Below are 25,856 nucleotides of genomic sequence, written 5' to 3' on the forward strand. Positions count from 1 at the left end.
ATGATCACATAGATGATTGTAGATGGCCTCCAGCTCATGGAAGTCATCTCCTCCATCTGATATGCTCAATTTCTTTCGGCGCAAGGAGCAAGCAAGGAGGAGAGGCGTACCTTCTTTACTTGATCTGCGCTCAACTCCAGAAAAGCATCTACGTCCAGCGAAGTCGTCTGTACGTCTATGAAATAAGTCTGTCCTGGACTGCCGTTGAAAAAGCTACCATCAGGATCGTAGTATACCATGTGTGAAGGTGCAAGGTCTATTGACCGACTCATGCCCGAGAATCGAGGATGTCTCATAGCGGGAATTTTCATCTTGCTCTTCCAACTGGACCAGCTGAAGTTGGGCACTCTTCGGCAAAGATAACTATACGCCTGAGTGCCGAGACAATTAGTCTTTCGATCTTGATCGATCGAGCTGACTTACAAAAAGCTGTCCTGCTACCTCCTGATGGGTACCGTATGGGCTGCAAACCGCGTCCAATTGTTCAAAATTCGTGGATTCCGTAAGGAAACAAGGAAGGCTGGCCACTGTCAACGAGGGAGCGAGCCACGTGGAGAAGGAACCCGTGGGATAAGCCTTTTCCACTGCCCGTAGAATGTCGTCCAACAGCTCCAGAAAATCGCCACGACTTTGATCTTTCTCGGGAAGACCATGTCCTACAGGTTTGGCAGGCGTAAGTGGCGGGCTGGGGGCAGACGCGAATGTAGCAGTCCGAGGCCGCAGAGTTATGGAGGTAGTTTCATACGCGAGATCAAGCGAGATCAGACTTGGTGATAGCTGGATAGAATTAAAGTAATCAATGATTTTGGGGTCAATGGTGTTTTCCATGGTCCCCTGCGGTGTATTGCTGCTGAGCTGGGCTTGATTTCGGTCTCGACTATGGTCTGAACGTAGGGTCCATAACGCCGTGACTTCAAGGTGACCGATTATACTTTCAATCCATGACAATGTTCTTCACAGTGCCTCGAGAACGGACGAATACGAGGCTATGAGAGGGTCATAATCCTTGAATGAAGACTAGATGGCTTCTTTAAATCAATATCGGAGCAATAGCTGCTCCTGCCCCCAATAGTCACAGCCTTGTCCAGGCGCGCGAGCAAGTTTAGAGGCATTCAGCAGTCGATGATGTCGCAGGTTTGGTAGGCCACAAGGCAAGGCAAAAGAGTACTTCGTCAGATCCAGCCACATCCAGACTAGGCCGTACTAAGAAAAGCTCAGGGATCAAACGATGTGCCATATCTGGCCTAGATCCTATGCTGCGTGGGTTGTAACGACCGCGAAAAAATATCTCAGATCGACGAGGCTGACGCTAATGTACGTTGCATCTAGGTTGAGGGCCCTCCCGGGCCATTCGTGTCCATGGAAACATCAGTGCCGGCCCCCAAGCCCATGTTTTATTTACCGCCGTGGCTGATGTTTCATCACTAGCCTGCCATAATTCGCTCACAAGTCCTGTGAACGCGGCCTTTGCGTCGTAAGTGGGACTTCGTGCCAGAGAAGCCTCCAACATCGTCTGGCAGCGGCCAGGATCCATGCAACAAGAAGAGGCAGTGGACTTGAAGATCCAAGTATTACACATGCAGATACTTCAAGATATGAGGATGTGAGCTAGAGAAGACTGGACAGCGAATCATTCATCCTACCGCTAAGGCCCCTAACTCACAGGAATATCTCTGCTTCCAAGATGGTCACCCTTATAGGCTGATTGTGCAGGCCAGCCTTATCCTCTTCCGAAGCTTGTGGGGCTACGAAGCCTAAGGTCGCCTAAAGACTGCCATTACCCACCGACCTCCTAACCTTCGCAAAGCGCAGCATCCCAATTGTCGTCGTCCGATTGATAGTCCCTCGGCTCTTTCGCCTGAAGATAATGCTGCAACCGCACTTCCTCAAACGACAATCCCTCATACGGAGGTCCGAAGCCGATGCACTGGAAGTCCTCATGGTACAGAGGCCAATCAACCTTTGTTACTCCATTGTATGCCCCAATTCTTATTTCTTCAAAAGACCAGAATGATTCTGGCGGTGTAAAGCCGGTGCTCTGGTACTGTCGTATTATATCTACATGATTGTCGTATTCTAAGTACGATAGAAATTGGGTATGAGTAGCGGTGTTAAACGTTGGATTCCCTGGTTGCGGATTAGACAGGGACGTTTCAGAAACAAAAGCGGCTTGAGAGGGGTGTGGTTTTGCGAAGGGAAATTGAGATGATGACGAGGTCATGAGTGGGTCATCTGACAGTTGGTACAGAAGAGCGGCATCTTTTGCTCCGTCTTTCAGCAGGTCGAGGGATTTGCTAGTGTCTTCAGCAGAGGTTTTAGGTACTGACTCATCGGCCGGAAATCGGAAGCCTTTTGGGAGCTCGGAGGTAGGCCACTCAATTGGAGACTTCTGGATCTCGCTACCTGGAATGGATAAGGCCCCTGCACCGGCCGACTTTGCGCTGGAGAATATGCTGAAAGGGCGGTTGTTTTGGTCTCTGTGTCCGCTATCTGAGTTCGTGTCTTGAAGGTGCAAGGTCTCTTCGATCAGACCGTCAGCAATGCTTCCGTTAGGTTTGGGACTAGTAATGTTGGTACTGAGGATGCCAGGATGTTGCAGCGGGTCATCTGATGATCGCCGTCCCCCCATTTTTTCTTTCGACTCTATGCCGGGAAGCAAGAGTGGCGGCGAATCTTCAAGAGTGGACGCATGAACGTCCGTCGATTCTGTCATATTGTGCTCCTCTTCTTTCTCTCTTGTTTGTTCCTCGCCTGAAATGCGCCGGGGTGGCGAGTATTGTTGAGTGTGTGACGGACCCGTCAAGATGCTTGGTGAGGCTTCCATGATCCTGTCGTTTTCCACCTCCCGCCCACTTGTTGCAATCATTTCTGGGCTGGTGCTCCGAAAATTAGAGGTAGAGTCAGATGGCGCGAAGGCATTTTCTGGTATCAAGCGTTTCGCATCATCCGGAAGCCGCCGTTTTCCAAGAGTGACCTTGTATCTGTCTGGCTCAATGTGGAGTTCCCCCTGCTCCAGGGCTGTTTGAGGATCAACGATTAGCTCCATTCCCATCCCCTTTTGGCCGAGCTTGTAGATTCTTGCAATCACATAGATAGTCCGAGCCTTATCGGCCTCGGCAGGCATTGTCATCTTGTTCATCTACAGAAATAGTGTCACTCACTTCTCGCGCATCGTTTCGGCGGCTTACCATCTCTACTTGACTCGCGCTCATCATGAAAGATTCCTCCTGCCCATCAAGCGTTGTTTGGACATCGATGAAATATGTGGGCTTCGTGCGGACATGACCAAATTCCAAAGGTAGTAAACCGTGGAAGACGAATGTCTCTGTGAGACCATCAAATCTAGACTTGGAGTCATCGTAGATAATGTCTGTAATGTCGCTATCAAGATCCTCGTTCATGTTGTTAAACCTCTTATGCACACAAACTGATCTCTTCAATGAGCTCTTCCAATTCGACCACTCGAAGTTTGGCAGACTGTCGCACAGAACCTGATAGGCCTAGCAAGAATCATGTCAACGAACAAGGCAGCACTTTAGGCAGCGCGACATACAAACAATTGCCCCGCCGCGTCTAATTCATGACCCAGGAAACCTTTGCCCTGTCCAGAGCCTTGAGAACAGTCTCTAGATGTTTCGTTGGTAAAAGTCACAGCTTCCGGAACTACCCAGCTGTGTAGATTCCTATCGAAGATTGATTGATGAGCCGCTTCGGTGATCTCATCAAGAAGGTGGCAGAAGGCTTCATTGATGTTACTGTCCATGGTCGCGGACGCCAACTTCTTCTCTACAACTGCGAGTGATGGATTCGATTCAGCGGTAGAGCCCGCCATGAGTGACGTCCCCTGCTGGACGTGGTCGACACAAGTCTGCTCCTCTTTTACCGAAGGATCGCAGGCGGGATTGACTGCAGATTTTTGCCCTTGGTCGTCTCGTTCAAGATTTGTAGAGTATGAAGGTCTCGTGTCAGGCGAATCGTCTCCGAGCATTCTTCTCACAAAGCCCCTTGTCTTGTTTTGTGACTTCGAAATTGCCGCCTGAGCAATACTCTAGAGCACGTAAGTTTTTGCAACTGATGAGGGGCAAGAAACGCGGGGTTGAAAAAAGCCAAGAGCAGAAATTTTGGGTAGCTGTGTACCCCGTCGGCTTGACATGCGAATACGCGGGAGGCCGCAGCGGCAATTCATCCTCGCAACACACAGGCTTCCACTTGTCCAAAGCACTCAGAGATGCCCCAAAATGACATTTAGAGTCTGCTGTTTAGGAGACTCAAGATGACTCAGTCAACACGAGCAGCCAGTGATCAATGGCGGCCAGGTTGCAGGGACCTTCTCAAGGCAGCCAGATGCTCAGTGGCAGGCATCCATGCCCGTATCATGAAGGCTGTTTGTAGCTCTCGCAACGTTGGCGTCGACGTAGCAGGGGACTTCGTCTTTGATTTCGCGGAGGGAGATGGTGCGCCAGTCGGTGGAGGTGGAGGGGCCGGCGCTTTTGGAGGACTTGGAGGCCTTGGAGGCAGACTTGGAGGCCTTGGAGGTCGGGTTGACGTTCTCCTTGTCTTCGCCGCTGCTGTGCCGTTTGGACGTGTCTTTGGAGTAGGGTTCTGCTCGCGCGGAGGCGGAGCCCGTAGAGGTGCGCGCTGCTTTGGGCATTTTGGGTGGGAAGATGTGGCGGTTTAGAGTGGGTGATAGAGTTGATGAGACGACGATTGGCACGGTGGTGTTTGGAGCAAGAAAAGGAAGGGTTAAGTGGGGGAAGGAATGAGATTAAGGGGTCTGTTGACAAGAATGATCGCGATGTCGATGACGCAATCAGGCACGCGGGCTGGCTCGAAAACACGTGACTGAGCCTTGGCGAATGTTTTTATGGTAAGACGTCTGTCTCTTCAATTCTCTCTTGCAATGGTGTGAGAGTGAGATCTCATGACAGCTCTTTAACTGTACCCTTACTGCCTTGTACATCATGTGCCGTTTTATCGCCTTGCTTCGTCACTGAGTAATGGGCACCCATACCACAAATTGAGGTTGCTAGTCTCCCGGTCATGAGCGATCTCCTTCATGCCTCCACTACTTCTGTATCTCCCATGTCCTTCTCGGCCTTTTCAATCTCTGCTAAGCGGCCGTACAAAAGATGCAAGAGCTCGTACACTTCTGCTGCAGCCATGTCATCGACCTTGAGACGCTTGCGAGGTCCTGGAGGGTCTTTCATTAGCTTATCAGAATAGAATGCATCGGTGTTGGCGGTGTTACCAGGAGCACTATTCCCAGAGGACTCCTCCACAGGGTCCGCAGTTGCTTTTCTCTTCTTCGCGGTAGTTTTCCCTTTGCTTTTGCTACTCACCGCGCGCTCATCGTGACCGTCTGTCTTACCAATAGCTTTTCACGGCGGTTAGCTTGGTTTTACACCATTTCAATGCGGGCAGCTTACCATCAACGTTGCCATCATCCTTACTAGCGGCCTGTTGCTTCGCTGCTTCAAGCTGCCCCGCATCGTCAAAAACCCACGGTGTTCCGTCATTCTTGTATGCTTCGAAGGCTTTCTTGATCTGCATCTTGACCTCCTCCACACCTGGGAAACGGCGCTTGAGGATTGCTTTGAAGGTCTTCAAGTCCTCGTCCCCAATTTTGACACCGAGCCGCAATGCGAGCGCGCCAAAGTAATAGGCGTGCTTTATCAATCCTTCGCGCTTGTATTTCTCCGTGAATAGCTCGGTGAAGATTCCGTCTTCGAGCTCCGAGACGATTGTTTCATGATTCTGCGGCTTCCATAGATCGAGTCGGAAGCCCGCCTTGCACGATACATGCCATGAAATGCTCCTGACAAATGCCATGTCTTGCGCTCCGAAAACACTAGGACCATACCCAGCCACCATAGCCTCCATGGCTCGTGCAAATGAGGGACAAATCTGGTTGAAGATCCGATACTTATAAAGCTTCTAGGAGTACTAGACGTATGTTATAGTGAGCTTAAGAAAGATCCACGAAGAAAATGAACTTCAGTGAACGACACTTCATTGTAGTGTTGCCATAGACGCTAGCGTTGATTCACTCTGCTGCCTTAAATTCACTTTGTCAACGGCTCAAAGCCAATGCACTTTTCTTGATGTCAAGAGGACGAACAGCTGCAATAAGTCCTAGATATCCCATCATCCTCCGCCTATCTCCTATGCTACCACTCACCAAAGCCCCAGAACGCTTGTGCACAACATCATAACTACCTTTCGACCCTCATTCCCGCCAAACCCCGACCGCATCGCCTCGTCTTGGCGTAAACGGGGGCTGAGCAAAATCTCATGTTCGGGGCTTCCTACGCAGCCTGACAAACACCTGGGCCGAAATACTAGCCACAGGATAACCAATCCCCACTTTCTTCTCCGTCTCTCCCGTCCCTCCGTCCATGAAAGTAGCGCTACGTTTACCATGGCAGATGACATTAGAAGAATTTGAGAGTCGAGATATTTGAGTCCGTGACGAGACAATTCTTGGGACACGCTTGTCTTGCAGACGTCATAAGGGGTGGCATTGGTCAACAAGCGGTAGCCTGGTTTGGAGGATGATGCCAGGGCCCCACCCAGTCCCGCAGACAACACAATGTTTCACCAACAGACACAACGCCAGGAGCGGTTACGGGAGCACATCTAACAGGAGGTGAGGCAGGAGGTGGTGGAAGTCGAAGGGTTTGAAGATCTAGCCGGAGGGGAAATGGCAACATATAAATATCATGATCCCCGTTGTTGTCACGGGAATGTTCGTCCATCGGAATTTCGGTTCAAAGATTATGGATCAAACAGCGGATAGCCAGATCAATATCAAGACGCTGACCGCGTAGAGTCTGTATGTGAGATTGACGAATCTGACGGGTTGAATAGGTGGTGACATCATGACTTTCTGCTGAGGCGGAGGAACTGCATAGTCGCATGTATAAGCTCCAGCAGTCACCCACGTGTCGAGATGCCGGAATTAGAGAAAAGAGGTAGAGAGAGAAAGGGATTGGATAGAGATGAGATGGCGGATCAGAGATAAGCAAGAGCAGTGCCAAGTCAGACGGCAAGCAACGACGTCCGCGAAAATTTCGATGGACGGAAGACAAAGACATCAGATGCAAACTCAGTCAATTGAACACTATGTAACGACATATTGCATCAGAGCTTCCGCTTCTTCATCACTGACCTCAGCGCTCGCTTTTTGCCTCGCTTCTTGCTGACCTGACAAAGCCGCCCAACCCCGTTTCTTGGGTATAAGGGGCCCAGGTAGGCTGAGCTCCTCGGCGCTTTCAATCGCGAGCGCCTTGCTGATCTTTGCATTGATGAAAATTTGCACGAAATCTTGATGTATTGCAGCAAGATCCGCAAGCCTGAACTTCCCTTTGCGCCAGGACATCTCGTCCAACTCAGCGCGGAGTCCGGCTTCGTTCTGGAGCCAGCTAGTCTGTAGAAAGCTGCGCAACTGATTCAGGTCTCCCTGGGTTGTCTTGACAAGCTTCTTTTCCAGAAAGGCACGTTTGTTTTTTACCCAAGCGTCTGCAGCCCCTTTGACCTCATCAGAGGTGGCCCGTAATTGATCGCTTTGGTACTGCTGCTCCAATGCCTTGCGACACTTTTCAGGAGAACTCAGCAATTCTTCCCTCGAAGGTCCGGCCCAGCTGAGCTGAGAGCACACCATCTGCTCACTTGACTCGGCAGAATGTGCTGCCCCATACTTCAGACATTTGAATATCTCAGCGGCTTGAAAATCATGATCCGAGAAATAGAGGAAGGGCACATCGTTCAACATTGGGGACTTTGACAGAAGATGGAGGAACTCCCGAGTCGCCAAGCTTGGGTAGCCAGCCGTCTACTCAGTTCTTAGTTTAGACCTTTAATGATTTTCAAGAGCTTACCATAACCACAATGACGCGGTGCTTGTTGTACCTCTCATCCGTAATCACGGTCCTCAAGATTTGATGCTCTACCACAATCACGGCCACTGGCTTTGTACCCTTGCCCTTTACAACTGTCAAATCTTTGATCAGCGGAGGAATTTCTAATGTCTGATCGTCTTCAAGACGAGTTCTCTTCTCGAACGTGGACTGCTCAGAGCCTCGAGACCAACGGATGATATTCTTGACCACAGTGTACTCGATGGTCAATCGCTTTGGCAGATGGACTTTGCCGTTGTTCTCAGGTATGACACCTAGTGCCCAAGGATGAACTCCAATCGTGAGAGCAAGGTCTAGGTAGGTCTTCTTCACTTGCGCAGCGGACAGTCGTGGGTCCGAGGTGAGCTGCGTTGACGTCAATCTCATACAAGACCAGGAAGTCAGGAAAGAAAGTGTACCTGTTTATACTGGAAGAGGTGCGACATGGCCGCCTGGTCGCGCGCGATCAAATCGACCACTCCCTCCGCGACCAGCCATGCTCGCGCCCAGTACCCGATTGAAGGGCTACCATGGCGGGGCCGCTTCTGATCTGCTCGCAGGTACATGAGAGGCGAATCTGGTGAATGCGCTTTTCTCCCAAATGAGACCGAACCTTTAGCGTCAGCAGATCTCACCAATGCCCATTCATTAGCATCGAGTGCTGCGAACACTCGCCGGATCAATTCAACTCGCTCCATCCGAGGTGGAGCTGCTCTCCAATCAAGTCAAAGATAAGTGGCCATTGCGCTGTCGAATCTTTTCAATTGTGACGCGATGTAATGAGATAATGTTGTGAGATGTCGAGGGTCGATAAATCTGGATATGGCCGTGTCAACACTACCTTCCTTAGCGCAAGATAGGGGCAATGCCTAGGGTGGAAGGCCGGCTTTCAAGGCTCATTTAACCCTAAGGATCCTTATAACAGCCCCTAAAGCCCAGGTAGTGGACTTTTGCTGTTCATTTCCGCCGGTTCGAGTGTTGACACGAGACCTTTCGCGCTAAGCTCGAGCTTAGTGAATCGCTCCGTCACTCCATCGCTCATCACCAACAAAACCTGTGCTATGTCTGAGCCAGCTTGGAAGCGTCAAGGCGAATTACTTGAAAAAGAGGAGGAGGCGCGTGAAGGGGGTGGGCTTCCACCAGATGCTCGCTCTGGTGAACAAATCCAGGAGCCATCTCCGTAATATCCCTAGAATGCCCCAAGCGTCCTCGAAGTCACTGACTAATGGCAAGAAATGTATCATTTACTTCAACGGCCCTTGTTGTGGATAGGAGATAGTGACGACGATATGCAACTAGCTAAGGATAGAAGGGAGGGACAATCGAAATTGTTTTAGGGAACTTAATGTGCTTAAGGGACTGCTAGAGGGAACGAGGACTCCACGTTCTTTGCTATCAATGTCTGAAAATTCATAATCTTTTAGTGTTAGTCTATTAAGGCGAGTGTAGTTTTAAGAATCTAGGTGCGGAGCTCTTGCATTCCTGTTGGCTTCACCATGCATTTCGTTGTTTAGAGCGTCATTCTGGGGGCTGGGTCGTCATTAGACCTTTAAAACTTAGGATGTCTTTGTGCATTAACAGTAAACTAAGAAGTGGTCTACGAGAAGAAGAAATCTTGGACGTCAGGCCGGACAAGCAAACCCAACGGTTTGGTGGACCGCCAGCGGTGTTTGAGAAATCTAACCAGTTGGTGTTCCGAAAATTCGGTCTAGTTCGACGGTCAGACCAACTACTAGCGGTTCGGGCTGAGGTATTTAACCAATTGGTATAAATGATATATAATTACATACCATTTCCTCACCAGGAGGTAAGGCTCGGATATAAAGTTTTGCTTGAAAATGAACTTGGGATCTTGAGGAACTAACAGTTGAACCAGTTGATCAGCTGGCGATCTAGTTTGTCCTTTAAACCAATTGCTAAATTATTGGTTTTGCCACTATCAGTCCAGTTTGGGCCTTAAATTGGACCCATTCAAACTATTGGGCGCACTGGGACGGACTCCGTCGGTAATACACGAAGCTGAAAACGTAGTTCACACGCTGTCTACCTCTTTCCATATCGATGGCAAATGCTATTACTTTCAATCACGCGGATATTGGAGGGTGTAAGGATAAAGGCATTTCAAGTCGGTGGGGTGAGATCTTTTGCTCATGAACTTTGCCTACTACTTCCTTGACTTTGGTCACCAGGTGTTCTGAGAAGAGAAAGTAAAGAAATATTCTCCCCGATACTCGTGTCGCTCTCTTGTTAATGGGCAAGATAGCAGGCTTCCTAACTATCTTAGCTTTATGGTATAGTGAAGATGTTAATATCTATATTTCTTTTCGTAGCAGTATCACTTTATGAATCTCGTCATCGGTCACTAGAAAATGAATCTCAGGTAATGTTGTATCTGTTTATTATTGGTTGCTTGTTCCGGCCAATCACATTGTTGTGATTCGAGCTGCATTAGTCTCTATCAATCATTGGTCGCTGAACCGACCCCACCAAATGTCGTCGTCTTCCCCGCACTGATCATACCTTCAACCAAAATCGCCGAGAAATGGAAGTTCTGGGAGGAGTAGCTAGCGGTATCGCAGTCGTTCAGATATCTTCAGAGATCGCCAAGCTTTGCGGCAGCTACATCATTGAAGTGCGTGACGCTCAGGAGGAGATCGAGCGCCTTCGAGTCAAGGCAACAGCCGTCCATGATGTCCTTTGCCGCCTGAAGAGCAACAATCGAATCGATGGGGTTGGAGATAGCATACAGCATTGTCTTGATGATCTGGCTCCTATCAAACAAAAGTTGGAGGCCAAGAAGAGACACAGATTCAAGGACCGCAATGGAGTCAGAGCGCTTAAATGGCCCTTCTCGAAGAAACAAGTCATCACAATCATGGAAAGTCTCGAGGACTATCTTCTCTTATTCAGCACTCATCTTCAGCTAACACTCGATGAAAGAACGGAGGCAGAAAAGCGACAGCGCATTCTTGAGAAGCTAGATTTCGTGAGCGACGCTGTTTTTAACTCTTATGAGAGCAGCGGACGACATCGGCAATGTCTTAAGGGGACTCGCACCCAGCTCTTGAATGAGATCACCAATTGGGTAGAGAGTGAGGCTTCCAAGCCCATCTTCTGGCTTAAGGGCTTAGCAGGCACCGGGAAATCTACCATATCAATGACCATAGCTTCCATTCTTCAAGATCCAAGCCGTATCTGTGCCAGCTATTTCTTCAAGCGAGGGTTTGGCGAACTTGCTTATGCAAGAAGGCTTATCACTACGCTTGTGCGACAGTTGGTATCGACTGCATCTCCGTATCAGGACTCTGTCGTCAAAGCCCTGGAGGCTGAAGCTGGCCTCGGCAAATCTGTTGGCTTAGCGGAGCAATTTGATAAGCTTCTCCTTGATCCACTACTGACTTTGCAGAAGAATCAATCACCCGTTCCACAGATCCTAATCGTGATTGACGCGCTGGACGAATGCGATGAGGAAGACAATGTTCGGCTCTTACTCCGGCTTTTCAGTAGGATTCGGGATGTTCATCAACTCCACATCCGCATTTTCATAACAAGCAGGCCCGAGTGGCCTATTCGTATGGGGTTTGAGAAATTGACGTCTGTATTGTACCATGACTTGGCACTACAAAATATCACGCGCTCGACTGTGGACGAAGACATCCGAAATTTCGTCCAACACGAACTTGACTCTACTAGCTCAGAATTTTCGCTTGGAGATCAATGGCCGCCCAAATCTGACGTCGACCATCTAGTCCGAAAAGCTGGTGGCCTTTTCATTTTTGCCTCCACCGCCTGCCGGTACATTGGTGGCTCACCGCAAGCTGATCCTGAAGAACGCCTGGCCGACATTTTAGGCGATGTAGCCGACAACCAGCTCGCCACCGAGGAACTCGATCAAATGTATTCAGCCATTATACGAAAAGTCTTTCGGGGTAAGTATACGTCGAAAGAACAGGAACGTATTGCTAGCCAATTTCGCGAGACTGTGGGTCGAATCGTACTCCTGAAGCGCCCCTTACCGGTCTCGGACTTGTATGCGCTGTTCGGCCACCATTTGTATCGCACACAACTTATATTTGAGACTATGCTTCGACAGCTCTATGCGGTGTTGGACGTGCCCGAAGCGAACAGTGCACCGGTACAGATTCTTCATCTGTCATTTCGTGATTTCTTACTTGATGAACGTCGCTGTCAAGAGCGGCACGCATGGGTGGATGAGCAAGAAATTAATGAAAAGCTAGCTTCTGAATCATTGGGTTTGATGTCAATGTCTTTGCATCAAAATATCTGCGATCTGGAATCGCTGGATACAGAAATCTCCGAGATCGACGCAGCTCTCATCGCGGAGAAGCTTCCCCAAGCAATGCAATACACATGTTCGTATTGGCTTGACCACTTTTTGGAATCCAAAAGGACATACAAAAGAGTTGATTCAATTGAGACTTTTCTCAGGGACAAGTTTCTATGTTGGCTGGAAGCTATATCCCTGATAAGGCGGACTTTTGAGGTAGTGGAAATTCTGATCAGACTTAAAGAAGAACTGGAGGTGAGTCGCTTGGTGTGTTTGGTACACAGCCTGCTTTCTCCCCATCAAACAAAATTCAACTGAGTCACTCACCATTGGTCGTATCTCCCCCTTGAGTATTGCCCTTTCTGACCCTGCGACGCAATCCTAGATCTCGATCCCGACGAGGACAGCTTTTTTAGAAAATCTCTATGACTACCGACGATTTGTGCTGGCTTTCAGAGATATTATCGAGAGTGCCCCCTACAAATTTATGCGTCAGCAATCAACTTCTGCCCCCCTACACATCTTAGCCAACAAATTTGTCATTCTCGAATCCCGAAACTCCCAAGGTTATATCCCAAACAGACTACGCAATGGAGTGGATCTCTGCAGACATTCGAGCAAGATACTCGAGACGTCATGCAGTTCTCTCCTGACAGTCAAGCGATATATACTCTGAACAGCGAAGACTACTCATTGGTATGCCGCAATGTGAGGACTGGAAGACTCCAAAGCCGAATCCATCTCGATTACTTAAGAGAGAATTCCATATATGGTACTAACAGTGGTACATTATCACCAGATGGCCTTATCTTTGCTATAAAAGTCACCGAACATTGTGTCAAGCTCTTGAATCCACGTACAGGCGAGCTTCAACAATCCCTGGAGATGAAATGCGGACCTCACTCTGACTTACAGTTTTCTCCAGACTCAAGTCGGCTAGCTTTAAGCTGCGACGGCGGATGGATCCATGTTTGGAGCTTATGCGACGGCGGCGTACACCATTACTGGGAAGCGCACAACAAATCTATTTATATGGAAATTTTCTCTCCGATAGGTGACATTCTCGCTACAACATCGGGGGATCATACTATCGGAGTCTGGCGCATGTCCGACAACCAAGAGCTGGGTCGTTTTTTCAGCCATGGCATCTATTGCCATTCGATGTGTATTTCGCGTGACAGTCAGATGATATTCGTAGCTTGTGGCACCAGCGAAATCTATGGTGGAAATTTGACTGATTTTCAGCTCCGGACGATATATCACACACCTGAAAAGGGAATCTTCTCTATTGCACTTTCGGCTGACGACAAAAAAATGGGGGTTCTGCTAGGTGACGACGTCAGAAGCAGCAAGACTTTCCATCTTCTCGAGATGAGCACCGGATATGTACTCTTCGAAACAACATCCGATTGTTTTGCATTTTCTCCTAATAGTCAACTGCTCGCTGTAGGTCCGAAAAGCGAGGTCATCCATGTGTTGGATGTAGATACTCTTGAACTTCGCTTTAAGTTTCGTATTAAACATGTCGGTCGTTTGGAACAATTGTTCTTTTCTCCTTGTAGCTCGCTGTTGGTATCAGGTCCACAGGGTGGTATCGAATTATGGGATTTGACAGAAGCAGAAGCCAGTGAGCCACCCTCCAAAATTGATCGGTCACCTGCTCAGGAGGTGAGGCTACTTCAGAGAGCAAAAATTGCAATTGTGCAGTACTATAACTCGAGGATCGGTCTGTTCAATTTAGACACAGGTGAGCTTTGCTTGACTTTACCAGGTGACACTTGGAGCTGCTCAGAGGATGAAATTCTAATGGCAACATCTACATCAGAGGGCGAAACATCTATCTGGGAGATAGAGAATAGAACTTGCATCTCAAAGTTCCGAGGGGCAATCGCGACCTTTTCACCTATAGGAGATTCTCTTGCATTAAAGCAAGATGAGAGAAATATCGGAATTCGTGCCCTTGATACCGGTGAAACCCGATTCCTTGGACCCTTAGATGATCAGGTCATCAGACTTCTTTTCTCTCCCAATGGGGGTGTACTTGCTGCGCTTTGCCGCGGCAAATATGGGTTTTTTCTTCACATCGAAGACCTACGAGCCTCAGGAGCATCACAGAGACGTTTTAGGTTGGGCGATCCCGATTTGAAGTATAACTATAAAGCTTTCATGTTAGTATTTTCCAGGAATAATGAGATATTGGCAGCTCTTGACATCAATCTGAAAGTTTGGCATTTAAAGAACGAGGTCTGTCTCTGGTCAGCACAACGCTATTCTTCGGGCATGACTCGTGTCGATACTATAAAATTGTCCCCTGATAGTCGTTTAGTGATTATGGCTTCATTTAAACCCTCTGTAAAAGGGTGGCTTCTAGTCTCTGGAGAGCAGCTCTTCAAAGTAGATTGCCTCTCAATCATGCCAAGAGTTCTGTTCAGCAATGTATCCAATACTTTGTTCATTGATGAAGCAATCTACCATGTTCCACAATGGAGTGCCTTGGGTAATCAACGGGACATGTCCTTCAAGGATGTTCCTCAATTTCAGCTTGACAAGGGTAAAGAATGGATCTTGTATGGTGGCAAGCGAGTTCATTGGATTCCATCAGAATATAGGTGTCCCAGGAACTGGAAAGGATCGCCAGCAACCTACGATATGTGTAAAGGTTCTCTGGTGATTGGTTCAAGGAATGGACACATCTATTTTCTAAAGATGGAAGATGCACAATCACGATGAATAGGCTGGAATTGTGGTAACAAAGAATGAGCCGAAAATTGCTTTTGGATAAACCTTCACACTCATTAGCTGCTAAATGAAAAGACTGTAGAGCTACATTTCGGCGAGCGTAATTCACAAGCGCCTGAATGTCTATGAGTGCTTAAAAAAGTGTGGTCACAGAAAACCAGTGACCCAACATCTATGATACAATAGACACGGGTACAAATTTCATAGACTAGGGTTAAATTTCTATCACCTTCAAGTACCGTACTTACTTCTTTTGCTTAAAATACCTGCCTTGGCTAGCCTTGACTACTTAGCGTAACCAGAGGATAGCTTGAAGCCAGAAGATCGCCAAGTCTTTCTCTATTGAACTCGATGCCGGATACCAATTCGCATCCTGGACAAATTATGCGCTCACTCTACCTTACGAGCGGCATGAATATTAGAGGTACTTTGAGAATAAGAGGTCATATGAGGGTCACTGAACTAAATCAATAGATCGGGAGAGATTATAGTCGACCATTAGCATTGAAGAGCATTTCCTGAGGAGATTGACGGAAAAGACGACTTCACGACCGGATCTATTAGCCTACGAGAGATCGTGGTAACTTTTCGAGACCCTCTAGATGAGAAATTCTCATGGGCAATCAATAAGACGGGCGGCAATGTCTTGACACTGGACGACACCTTGATTTTGGTTGAGGTGCCGATGAGCACTGCATGGGAGTAGTAAGGCAAGTTTGATGAACACAGGACGGCTGCACGGTGGTGTCTCAAGTTAGCGCATCTCAAATATGCAACGGTAAGAAGACGAGGCAAGGATGATCAAAGTCATGCCAATGATGATCGCAACTACAATCACTGAGCCGATGGACCAGAGGAAATCGTGGGGAGAAGTGAAAAGTGCATTGATTCAGAACTAAATGTCTAACAAAGCCTTTCAATATAAACGGCAGAGCTGTGCTCATCGCCGACAGACATGGTACGATGAGGTATATTCGATGCGGAGGCACAAGACTACGAGGAATGAATAGCAACGTCTAAGCAACCCTTAAGGTCACGCGTCCCTCATCCTCACGTCTCCATCGGAGTCAAGATCTTGCTCTTCCCCCATAGCATCATCATCATCCTCCATCTTCACGTCCCCATCCGCGTCAACATCCTGCGACACTGCTTGAGCATCCACCGTTGCGCCCTGCGAAGCGTCATGGCCACGAGCCCGCGAGGAGGAGCCTCTTGCCAAGGGAGCAACCCCAAGAGCAATCCCTACCTCGCGCTTTGGCTCGGGCTTCTGCGCTCGCCTGATTGTATTACCCTCTTTACGAGGAGCTTTCTGCACGCCACTTGACCTTGGGGCTAGCCCGCCTTCGGCTGCGCCTTTTCCCCGATTGTTCCCCTGTCTCTCCCTCCTACCCGTGCTCGACATGACTCCACTCCCGCTTCGGCTGCCTACCGGGCCCCTACCTGCTTGTGCAAGCGGAGTGTAGGGGCTCTGATAGGGCCCGGGAATGTATGGAGATGGCATGGGTGCCGGGTAGGGGGTGTAGGAGGTGGTGGAGGGTGGTGGGTAGGGGGAGTATGTCATCCCGTATTGTTGCGCAAACCCTGCTGCCTGTGGCTGCATATAGGGCGCGGAGGGTGGAAAGGGGCTGTAATTGTACAGCTGAGGTGGTTCTGGGGGTGCAGTGAGCGGCTGCGGGCAGTTTCTTGCGAGATTGTGAACTTGTCCACACTCGTTGCACGGCCTCCAGCAACGTCCTGCTGGATCGTGCCAGCCTGTGCACTTGCGACATCGTCGCCAAGCCTGCCCTTTGCCTGCCTCACCTCCCTGCCCGTTTCCTCGCTGATCACCCGTGTCATCCATTTCGTCCTACGCAGAGTTAGCAATTAAAAGGACGCGTCAGCGCTGGCTTCCAGAGCCCCTATCGATGGGTCCAAGAAGACTAGAAGAGAGATGAAACTGTCAGCAGCACTTACTTGATTATCTATACTTGACTATTGATGATGGCAAGTAGATCTCAACCAGACTGTTTGATGGATGTATGGTGGAAGAAGTCGTCGCGGTGATACGGAACATTTGTTTTGATTAGCGCGATTTAAAATGAACAACACATATCAACACTCGTCATGACTTTACCGGCCTCTTTCCAAGTTCTCGGGTCATCGTCAAGCCTCGATGGCGCTGCCTCGAGATGGAGATCAAGCACTTTAGGGACCAACACTATCACGGCTCCTTGACTCTTGAATGATCGTCTCAGGGTTTCTCACACGTAGAAGTATCTAGAGTATTGCAATGTACGGTGAGATCATAGGCTCTAGTGACAAGAATGAACAGAGACGTGATACGCGTCACCTCTTTAACGCGAGATCTGGATGTAGAGAGTTCAACAGCTTGCCGGCAACATAATGATGGTATCAAACGACGAACTTTCCGCTTTGGATGACTTCCTGTGTGATCAGCACGAATCAAAGACGTCGATTGACCGAGATACTAGACTCTCATGCTGACAGGCTTGAAATCTGTTATGATACAGGCACCTCTTCAAAATGGTTGCTCTTGCGGGAGGGACTACTCTTAGCTCCTTTGGCAATAGAAGTGACAACAAAACATGCTCTTGCTTTTGATATAGCCCTCTCATCACGAAGAGATTGGGCATTAATTTAGTTGAGAGAATCTTCTGATGGCCCTGCCGGCAAGCAGTACATTCGTCGATGTTGCTACAGTCTCAATGCAAAAGCCTCTCCTACATGGATAGCCTCACCATCATTCGTTAAGTGCTCGCTCATGCGCATCCGAACTTATCGAGACCATATTGCATTGCACTGCGCCCCTGCTCTCAAGTCACGCCGTCTAAACCATTCACATATCAAGCTTCCCGACTTCGAAAAAGATGCGGAGTCAGCCTCCAACAACGCTCTATCTTTCTCCCACATCGAGAAGCCACTCTAATATGCCGTCCCGAGTAAAAGTGTCAACCTCAGTGCTCTACGCTCATCACCACCCCTTGATGACGGACATACGTAAACAGCGGGGCAACCAGCCCCTCCCCCGCCTTTTCCCTCTCCTCAAAATTGTTTTTCCTTCGATTTCTTTCTTCTTCCAACACTCTCGAGACAGTTATCTGGGTGAATTGCACGACCACGCAACGTCGCAACATCACCACGGTAAGCCTTCCACCTTTTCATAACGATCTACTCATGCTCATGCGTGCTAGAATATCAAAATGTCTCAGGGAGGTAATCCCCAGCGAGGTGGGGGCAACCAGAATGTCTCGCGCGCGTGGCCAGTACACGGTCCATGTGGGATGGCGCACAACCCTGCGAGGGCGTGCTACCTCCCATGCCGTCACTGCAATCAGCCGCACGACTGGTCAATACGGCCGTGCCCTGTTTTCTCGTTTGGTCAGGCACCTGTAGTAAATCATAACTACTACGCCATGCGTACCTTCCAGACGTACAATGCTCCTCCTCCGTTCGGATATCAGCCGGCGAACTTCTACGCTCCCACCCCTCAACCACCTCAAGTCAGCTACTACCCTGGCTTCAATAGCCCCATGGCCTTCGGTGCAGCCCCACAAGCTGCGGTCATGGCCCCGCCCACGTCTGCCTGGCCTGCTCCACAGAGCAGAGGCCAGCAGAACGCTCGTGGCAAGGGGAAAGGGAAAGGCGGCAAGAGGGGCACTGAGGGGGGGAAAGGCGAGACTTCCACAGCACCCGTGCAATCTGCCGGGGTAAAGAAGTCGAAGAAGCAGAGAAAGAGGGAGGCCTTTGATGAATACAAGGCAAAGAAACGAGCGGAGCAGAAGGAGCGAGTTGGTGCCATGATCGCTCGCTTTCAAGAGCGTGGTGTTCCTCTTCCTCCAGGTATCACGCTCGCGCCTGGCACTGACGGCGGTGGGAATACCCCAGCAGCCGTCGGTCAAGAGACCAGTGCAAATACCCAGGCGCAAGATCGCACTGGGCAGCTGACAATTGAGGGGCCGCCTCCGGCAGCGGATGGTGCGACTACTGAGAGTGGTGTTTCCTCAGTCAGGGAGATCACTGAGGATGAAGAACTTGCCTACCTGGCCTCCATTGGGCCAGAATAGGGGAGAACATGTCTTCATACCCGGCGGACAGCTTAGTCACAATTTTTTTTTACTGGTCGGTATTCATGGAGGTGCGTAATAGGCAGTTTAGCTTATTACCAATGATATTCCAACTTTCCTGATAATCTTTGATCTCATGTGCAAAACCGTATTGTGTGATGGTAGTTGTAGTCTTTTGTCGCTCTAAGTCGAGGTCTGATGCCCCCCCTCCCTTCTCCTCGCAGCCACTTCATCACCGGCGCTGAGAGCATCGATGTCTATAAGACAAAGTAGTTGGATGGAGGCCGAGGAATACGATTAGCCCCAAGTGTCGTGTTTGCAAATTTGACAAGATCGGCGGGGCCAAGTTGATTGCGCTCGTCAAGCTCGACTATCAGGAGGCCTTCGTCACAGTGAGACCCCAAGCTTTAAAGCTGGAGTAGAATCCAGATGCGTTCAGCTTCGTGCCATCGATATCGACTATGTTTTGGGGATTCCGTTTACAGTTGGCTTCAAAGGTATTCTACACTCGTGAACAGAAGATTTACCGAACGCGTCCAATGCAAGGGGAAATCTGGCGTGACTGAAATTCCATCATCTCCTACGCGAAACGCGAAACGCGAAATATTAATTACCATTCCAAGGCAATTCAGAAGGCGCGATCATAGGGAAATAGTAGCCAGATTGACTGCTGCACACTTATCCCAGATCCAATACATGTCATGATGTTTGGCCACGTCTCCTACCATCTGGCTCTTGTCGGACTGCTTCTAGCATGGCGTGGTGCGACGACCACAGTGTCCCCAACTTTTGCTGTACGCAATGGTACAGCTATAGGAACATTCGCCAACATCACAGAGAATGATTGTCTTCTTGAGGCCCCTTCGTGGATCAATCCTTTCCGGTACTCGGCTTTCGATGCATGTGGAGGGAATGACGGCGTCATCGTTACCAATGTTTCTCAGCCAGTGACTTCAACTACGGTGGGAGGTGGAGCCACTACCCATTTCATTGCGCCATTCTGGCAGTGGGAATTCTGCAGCTGGAAAACTATCACCAGGCTGGTCAACGGTCCCCAAACTTCTGCATCTGATGTACAAACTTGGTCTGCGCAGCCTCCACAATTTCTCGGCGGACCTACCCAAGAGCCTGGAAATCAGGGCAATACATACCGTTACTACAAGCATATTATATCCTACATGATGCAGACAAAAAAAGGCTACGAGCCTGAGGTCACGGTGAAAGGAACCTCCACATTCATCCAAAAGTTGGCGGAAGCATGCGCTACCCCGCAAGGCAATGCGCAAGGCAATTTGCCAGGAAAGCCTGGAGTCCTCGGATCTGTAGCGGGGCAGAGTAAAGATCAAAGTCCGGAGGTGGCTGGAGGACTTGGGTCTCAAGGAAATGGTGGAGGAGCAGCGCAACCTGGAGGACAATATGGTCAGGAGCAACAAGGGCTGTCTGGACTTGGGGACGATCAAGGTTCAAGAGTGGCTGCATCACAAAGTGAGCCGAGTAAGCAAAACGGGCAGGAAAAGCAAGGGGGACAAAAGGGTGCACAAGAGAACGAAGGAGACAGTTCTAGGGATACCCCAGGCTCGCCTAAGCCTGCATCACAAAATGGGAATGAAGGATCCACAAATACAGAACAACCACATGGATCGGGTGCTCAGCAGGAGCCTGGACAGGACTATGGCAACGGCAACGCGGTTCCGGGAGTGGTTGCTATCTCACAGACAATTCCCTACCCTATCTACAATACCTCACTTTCATCAGTATCCAGGACACGAAACTTTAGCAAAAATGATACTTAAACATCACTACTAATCGAATCTACAACCTGGGGTTCAGCATCGAGCTCAACCAGTCTATCCAGCAAGCCAGTACCAACTGAGTCCGCAAGCAGTGGTCTTAGCTCATCAATCATTTCGCCCTCTGGTAGTTCACCGACAAATGGTACCAAGTCAGCGGCGACCAGCTCCAGCGTTGCATTACCCTCTGTCTCTGCACGAAGCTTCCGGCTATATGTCAATGACAATGATGATCTAAACGCGCGTCCAGTTCGTGAATCAGGGGACGGCTTCATGCTTCTTGGAGGGACTGAAGAAGCCACGCTCTTGACCATAGACCCAGCAACGACACTGAAAGACCCGCAAGGTAACTTCGTCTACTTCATCCCGAACGATGGGGGCTCGAAGCGAGTCAAACGCAATCAGGGAGACCCACAACTGTCGTACAGCTCAAACCCTCCTCACGGCGCTATCAGATATGGATTCCAGCTCAGCAATATCAATTTGATATGCAGTGACGCGAAAAGTAACTACACTTTCTACACTCGCGACCAAGCGAGCGAGAAAGCTCAGCCGATTTACGTTGCTCGTGTTGGTCAAATTCCAAGAGACTCTTTTGGGTTTGGTCTGGTTACTGACCCAGATTTCAAATACAATATCAGTATTTCGAGTGGCCCAACCGCAATCGCTGCGTCACCAACTATTTCGCAAGCCTTGTCAACTAACATTCCGAATAATTCTCCTCCCTTTGAATTCTCTACACCATCTCCTGGCGTGCAACCTGCAGGTCCTACAAGCATACCGATACTATCATCACCTGAGTCAGTTGGGGGCCCTTCTTCACCCAGCTTGCAGACTACATCCTCAAGCATGGCTACAGCGAAGCCTACATTCAACCCTACTCAAAGCGAAGGGAATTCGCAGACTTCAAGCTCAGAAATACCGAGCACGTTCATTCCTCCAAGCTCATCAGCAACCTCGGAAGAAGACCAAGAGCCTTTGACCAGCTTCCAGAGCTCATCAACACTGTTTGAAACATCTCAGGACTTGACAAGCCCAACCGTCACTGAACAGATCAGCACCGTTGCATCGAGCTCAAGTGTAACATCAACTTACAGCGCCAGTACGGCGACACCGACGATTGTCCAGTACATCAGTGGCTTTGACAATCAAGGCCTCTACGATGATCCTGCAGACGGCCAGCTTCTAGACCAGCAATTCATTCTCGACGATGGGAACGCTGACCTCGACTATTGCGCAACTACCTGCAGCAGCTATACCTTTATGGGAATAGAAAACGGTATGAACACCCTACTAGCTTCGGCCGGACTCACTAACGAGTTCCATTAGGCAATATCTGCTTCTGTGGAAACATTTTAAATCACATCCCATCTTTGGCTTCTGATCAGACTCAATTGACAAGTACTGGTTGTCCCGGTGATAGCAGTCAGCTTTGTGGAGGGTTTCAGAAGCTTCAACTGTATAAGTTGCTGAGCTCAAGCTCGACGCTCCAGCCAACCGATGTATCTACCTCTGGGGCGGCTTCTTCGTCGGTGCTAGAAACAGGAGTGACTACCATTCAGAGCGGCATCCCGATTGATTCGTCCTCGGCAAACCCTGTCTCGACTTCATCGTTTACCGAAAGCTCCGGCGTGACGTCTTCGAGCTTAACGTCTTCGATAACACCCTCAACGGTATCAAGCGTTTCTCCGTCAAACCCTTCCCCGTCAAGCTCTTCCTCGTTAAGCTCTTCTACATCAAGCTTCTCTTTGTCAAGCTCTTCTTCGTCTATTGATCAAGTTGCAGCTGCAACTTCAATCATCGTTGCTCAAAATTACCAACCTTTTTGTTCAACATACTTAGGATATATATTGACTGTGGCGACCTCAACCGTGACAGCAACGCAGACGACGTCCTCAACAATTTCCAAGGTTGTTACAGCGTCAGTGACAGCAACATCCACGCCCCTCGTAACCAATACGGCTACCACACCGTCGAGCACAGTAACTCTCACAACGACGATTGTGACAAAATATTCCATCATCGCCTCGACTTCAAGACTAGCGCCTGCAAGAGCACGACGAGGCCAGCCACAAGATATCAGAGAGCGCCGGGTGGTAGTACCGAGCTCGTACATGGTGGGTGCAGCCTCAGGTACAACTTTACCTTTGAGTGTACCTACCGACCTTTCCGTGTTCAATTCAGTCGTCCTCAGCTCAGCTTGCAGTGAAGAAGCTACGCAGCCCTCACCCTCAACTCAAACCCAGACTGCAACGGCTGTTCAAACATATTTATCCACAGCGACAAGTACTAGCACGACGGTCGTGTCTACAAACACGCTGTCTCCTCAGACGAATACTATCACTGTCACAAACGGAATCGTTACCACAGCGATCGCGTCAACGACAACTATCTACTCTACGACTGTAATCACTATCGCCGCAAACGCGCCTTCTGGAACCCCAAATTATTGCTCTCTTGACGGTGACAAGAATCTAAAGCTCGCCTTCGCACTATCTGACGATTCGAACCATATGACAGACAATTACTACAAGCAAAACCTACGCGAGACCTTCATCGTCACAGCCTCAGGGCAACTTTACTCCGTAACCAACAATGCCTGGTACTACACTAACGCCGGTACTGTCGGCAGAACCGATGGAAAGCTCTACTGGACTACAAGTTCGGCCGGTGCAGGAACTGCATTCTATAGTGTCGCACTTAATGATGGGTCCAACAGAACGCAGGTGTTTCTGAGAGACACGGCAACTAATACGCCGTATAGTTTCTGTGTTGCAAATATAGCGTCTGGAGATGCTAACACGGGAGCGGGTTTCCACATGTATTTCTATCACACTGTGGACCAAGCTCCGAACTGCGACCCTGTTAACTTCTACTTGTTCGATGTCGCAAGCGGGTAGGGAGAGCATTAGGGTTGTAAATGGATTGACTTGGTTGGAAATCTTGGGGGTTAAACAATATAGTTCTTCTAATTGATAAAGTTTCAAAATAAGATTATAAAAAGAGATTGCCATAGAACACTTCAATAATCAACTATTCTACTACTTAAATACTATTACAATCAATACAAGTCTAATAAGAAAGTTAGTAGCCAGGAAGTCTTTTAAGTCACTCTACATTTTCTAAAAAAGTTTTCATACAATAAGACTAGTCAAAATAGTATTCCTGCGAGGGGACACAAGTCCAAGAGACATATATATACTAACCTCTCTCTTGATTATTGTTTATCTAACGTGCTCTCTTCTCGATAGAGACCAGCCTTTCCAAATTGCGTTTCTTGAACTCGGGTTCCCATAGGGAGTCCCCCGCAAATTTTGGAGTCCATAAAGATGGCCTGCCTTTCCTTTTCTCGTCTTCTCCCTTTGTCTCTACCAATCTCTCTTCGTTCCTTCCATCTTTTGTGTGGGCAGCCGCTTCCAACAGCCCTCAGAGTAGGTGCTGACCGCCTTTTGTGCACCGGAAAATAGATATTCTAGGTCTTTCCATTGCAATGGAAGAATCCAATATCAAATCTAAGAGGAAGCCAAAGCGACGCCCATCGAAAGGTAGATTGCGTTGGTCAATTAGAGCTTGCTGATGCAAAGGCTAGCTTGGAAGACAGAGAAGCCCCTAACGCTCTAGATGAATATCTTGACGCTGAAAGACGAGAGCATCTTCGCGACGAGATGGACGGGTATTAGAAGGCAATGCCAAATACGAGCATTGATCAAGTATAGGCGTGTCCGACCTGTGATCTCTCTCTTCCATCCCTGCTCCGTTGATATACTCGTAGATTCTTGGAGATCATCGTTCGATCTAGCAGCATTCTTTGGAAGATCATTAATATCCAGCTCACAGTATGCAATGAAGCGGCTTGAATCTGGCGGCTCCTTCAATGAAGCTGCAGCAATGCTCTCGGATTTGTACCGCCTACTCAGGTCACTCCGATCTTCAATCGCTGTCACTATTTGACAAAATTTGCCATATATAGCGTCAGGGAAGTTTCCTCGATGCTCCGGAAAGCACATCAATTAGGTTTTCGAAAACGAGAATGGAGAGTTTCTCGACACTAAAACAGAGCCAAAAAAAAACAAAAAAGATGTCCAAAAGTAAAGAAAACCGGCTTACTCGGAATCACGGATGTCATACTCATCCCTTGATGGGGTCAAAAGGAGGATGGATAGCCCAAACTTTTCTCGAAGGATCTTCTAGTTTCGTCCATTGCGTAATCGTTCCTTCAAGGCCGTCGACTTCCTTTGATATTCATCTATTGCGCCAACCCATACCCTGCGGGTCGACTGCAACTCCGGATATGCCTCGTCCATCATCTTCTTGAGCGCCTGCGTATTGACGCGGTCAATGGTTGAGATAGGTTGGGATTGTCCATTCCCAGAATGGGTCGTTAATCGTTTTAGGGCCTTCCGCGTCCGAACTGAGGGAGAATGCTAATGTTCTTCCTCTAACTTCATTCGATGGGTTTTTAGAGCTACAAGGCAGTATCTCCGAAGAACTGAAGCAATAGAAAAGTGTTAGGGTTAGGAGATTCTATTGGTATATTTATCGCTTATACCTAGCTTATATTATGAGATTCGGCTCGACTTCTGTCAAAGTGGGCCATCGCGCTTTTTTGCGATCTTCCACAGCTAGTTCCGTGCGATTCTCGTTCATAGTCACTAATTCTCCTCCTCCCGCAAATTCCAACCTATTGGGACTATGCCCCCCTATATAACTTTAAATAGTCCCCGCTAAGTGTTCGGTTCCTTTAATTATACCGGTTGTAGATAGTCTCCAAAGCGCCTAGCCGACCGATATGCTTATCTCCCTTTTCTTCCCCTGGTTCCTTATTTACTTCTTTTTCTATTCCTTTTACTAGAGTCCTCGGTTTGATTTTGGCTACAGGTTTTCCCTTTCTTTATCTTAGGGCTTTCCTATCCGTCGGGGCTTTTTCTCCGCTATCTTAAGTAGGTAATAAGAATTTTGCTTTGCTAGCGCACCTATAAGAGTTCATATAACCCGCCTTTTAAATATGGCGTCCTTTTTCAGTGTCTGCCGGATTTCGAGTTGAAAAGTTCTAGTCTACTTTTTCCCCCTTTATAGCTAT

At 48.7% G+C, this 25,856-nt stretch overlaps 9 protein-coding genes across 9 annotated transcripts; 4 read left to right on the top strand and 5 right to left on the bottom strand.

Moving 5' to 3' along the window:
* Nucleotides 1-1,659: 1,659 nt before the first annotated feature.
* Nucleotides 1,660-3,124, bottom strand: KY384_004626 (uncharacterized protein; the record flags this gene model as incomplete). The annotated part of the gene is made up of 2 exons (XM_044813131.1): nt 1,660-1,745; nt 1,798-3,124. The coding sequence occupies 2 exons, from the start codon at nt 3,122-3,124 to the stop codon at nt 1,660-1,662; spliced, it is 1,413 nt and encodes a 470-aa protein (XP_044670551.1).
* A 1,930-nt stretch (nt 3,125-5,054) lies between these two features.
* Nucleotides 5,055-5,880, bottom strand: KY384_004627 (uncharacterized protein; the record flags this gene model as incomplete). The annotated part of the gene is made up of 2 exons (XM_044813132.1): nt 5,055-5,374; nt 5,427-5,880. 2 exons carry the CDS (start codon nt 5,878-5,880, stop codon nt 5,055-5,057), a joined length of 774 nt encoding a protein of 257 aa, XP_044670552.1.
* A 1,240-nt stretch (nt 5,881-7,120) lies between these two features.
* On the bottom strand, nt 7,121-8,461 carry KY384_004628 (uncharacterized protein; the record flags this gene model as incomplete). Its single annotated transcript, XM_044813133.1, has 3 exons — nt 7,121-7,831; nt 7,878-8,261; nt 8,315-8,461. The coding sequence occupies 3 exons, from the start codon at nt 8,459-8,461 to the stop codon at nt 7,121-7,123; spliced, it is 1,242 nt and encodes a 413-aa protein (XP_044670553.1).
* Nucleotides 8,462-10,437: 1,976 nt separating this feature from the next.
* On the top strand, nt 10,438-12,398 carry KY384_004629 (uncharacterized protein; the record flags this gene model as incomplete). The annotated part of the gene is made up of 2 exons (XM_044813134.1): nt 10,438-12,268; nt 12,352-12,398. 2 exons carry the CDS (start codon nt 10,438-10,440, stop codon nt 12,396-12,398), a joined length of 1,878 nt encoding a protein of 625 aa, XP_044670554.1.
* A 1,099-nt stretch (nt 12,399-13,497) lies between these two features.
* Nucleotides 13,498-15,628, top strand: KY384_004630 (uncharacterized protein; the record flags this gene model as incomplete). The annotated part of the gene is made up of 2 exons (XM_044813135.1): nt 13,498-14,734; nt 15,435-15,628. 2 exons carry the CDS (start codon nt 13,498-13,500, stop codon nt 15,626-15,628), a joined length of 1,431 nt encoding a protein of 476 aa, XP_044670555.1.
* A 327-nt stretch (nt 15,629-15,955) lies between these two features.
* On the bottom strand, nt 15,956-16,522 carry KY384_004631 (uncharacterized protein; the record flags this gene model as incomplete). Its single annotated transcript, XM_044813136.1, has 1 exon — nt 15,956-16,522. One exon carries the CDS (start codon nt 16,520-16,522, stop codon nt 15,956-15,958), a length of 567 nt encoding a protein of 188 aa, XP_044670556.1.
* Nucleotides 16,523-18,335: 1,813 nt separating this feature from the next.
* KY384_004632 (uncharacterized protein) lies at nt 18,336-18,986 on the top strand (the record flags this gene model as incomplete). Its single annotated transcript, XM_044813137.1, has 1 exon — nt 18,336-18,986. One exon carries the CDS (start codon nt 18,336-18,338, stop codon nt 18,984-18,986), a length of 651 nt encoding a protein of 216 aa, XP_044670557.1.
* A 1,181-nt stretch (nt 18,987-20,167) lies between these two features.
* KY384_004633 (uncharacterized protein) lies at nt 20,168-22,105 on the top strand (the record flags this gene model as incomplete). The annotated part of the gene is made up of 2 exons (XM_044813138.1): nt 20,168-20,740; nt 20,846-22,105. 2 exons carry the CDS (start codon nt 20,168-20,170, stop codon nt 22,103-22,105), a joined length of 1,833 nt encoding a protein of 610 aa, XP_044670558.1.
* Nucleotides 22,106-22,334: 229 nt separating this feature from the next.
* Nucleotides 22,335-22,799, bottom strand: KY384_004634 (uncharacterized protein; the record flags this gene model as incomplete). Its single annotated transcript, XM_044813139.1, has 2 exons — nt 22,335-22,543; nt 22,598-22,799. The coding sequence occupies 2 exons, from the start codon at nt 22,797-22,799 to the stop codon at nt 22,335-22,337; spliced, it is 411 nt and encodes a 136-aa protein (XP_044670559.1).
* Between the last annotated feature and the right edge of the window lie 3,057 nt (nt 22,800-25,856).

Source organism: Bacidia gigantensis (assembly GCF_019456465.1).
Source record: "Bacidia gigantensis strain McMullin 20006 chromosome Unknown contig_231, whole genome shotgun sequence".
NCBI classification, from domain to species: domain Eukaryota; kingdom Fungi; phylum Ascomycota; class Lecanoromycetes; order Lecanorales; family Ramalinaceae; genus Bacidia; species Bacidia gigantensis.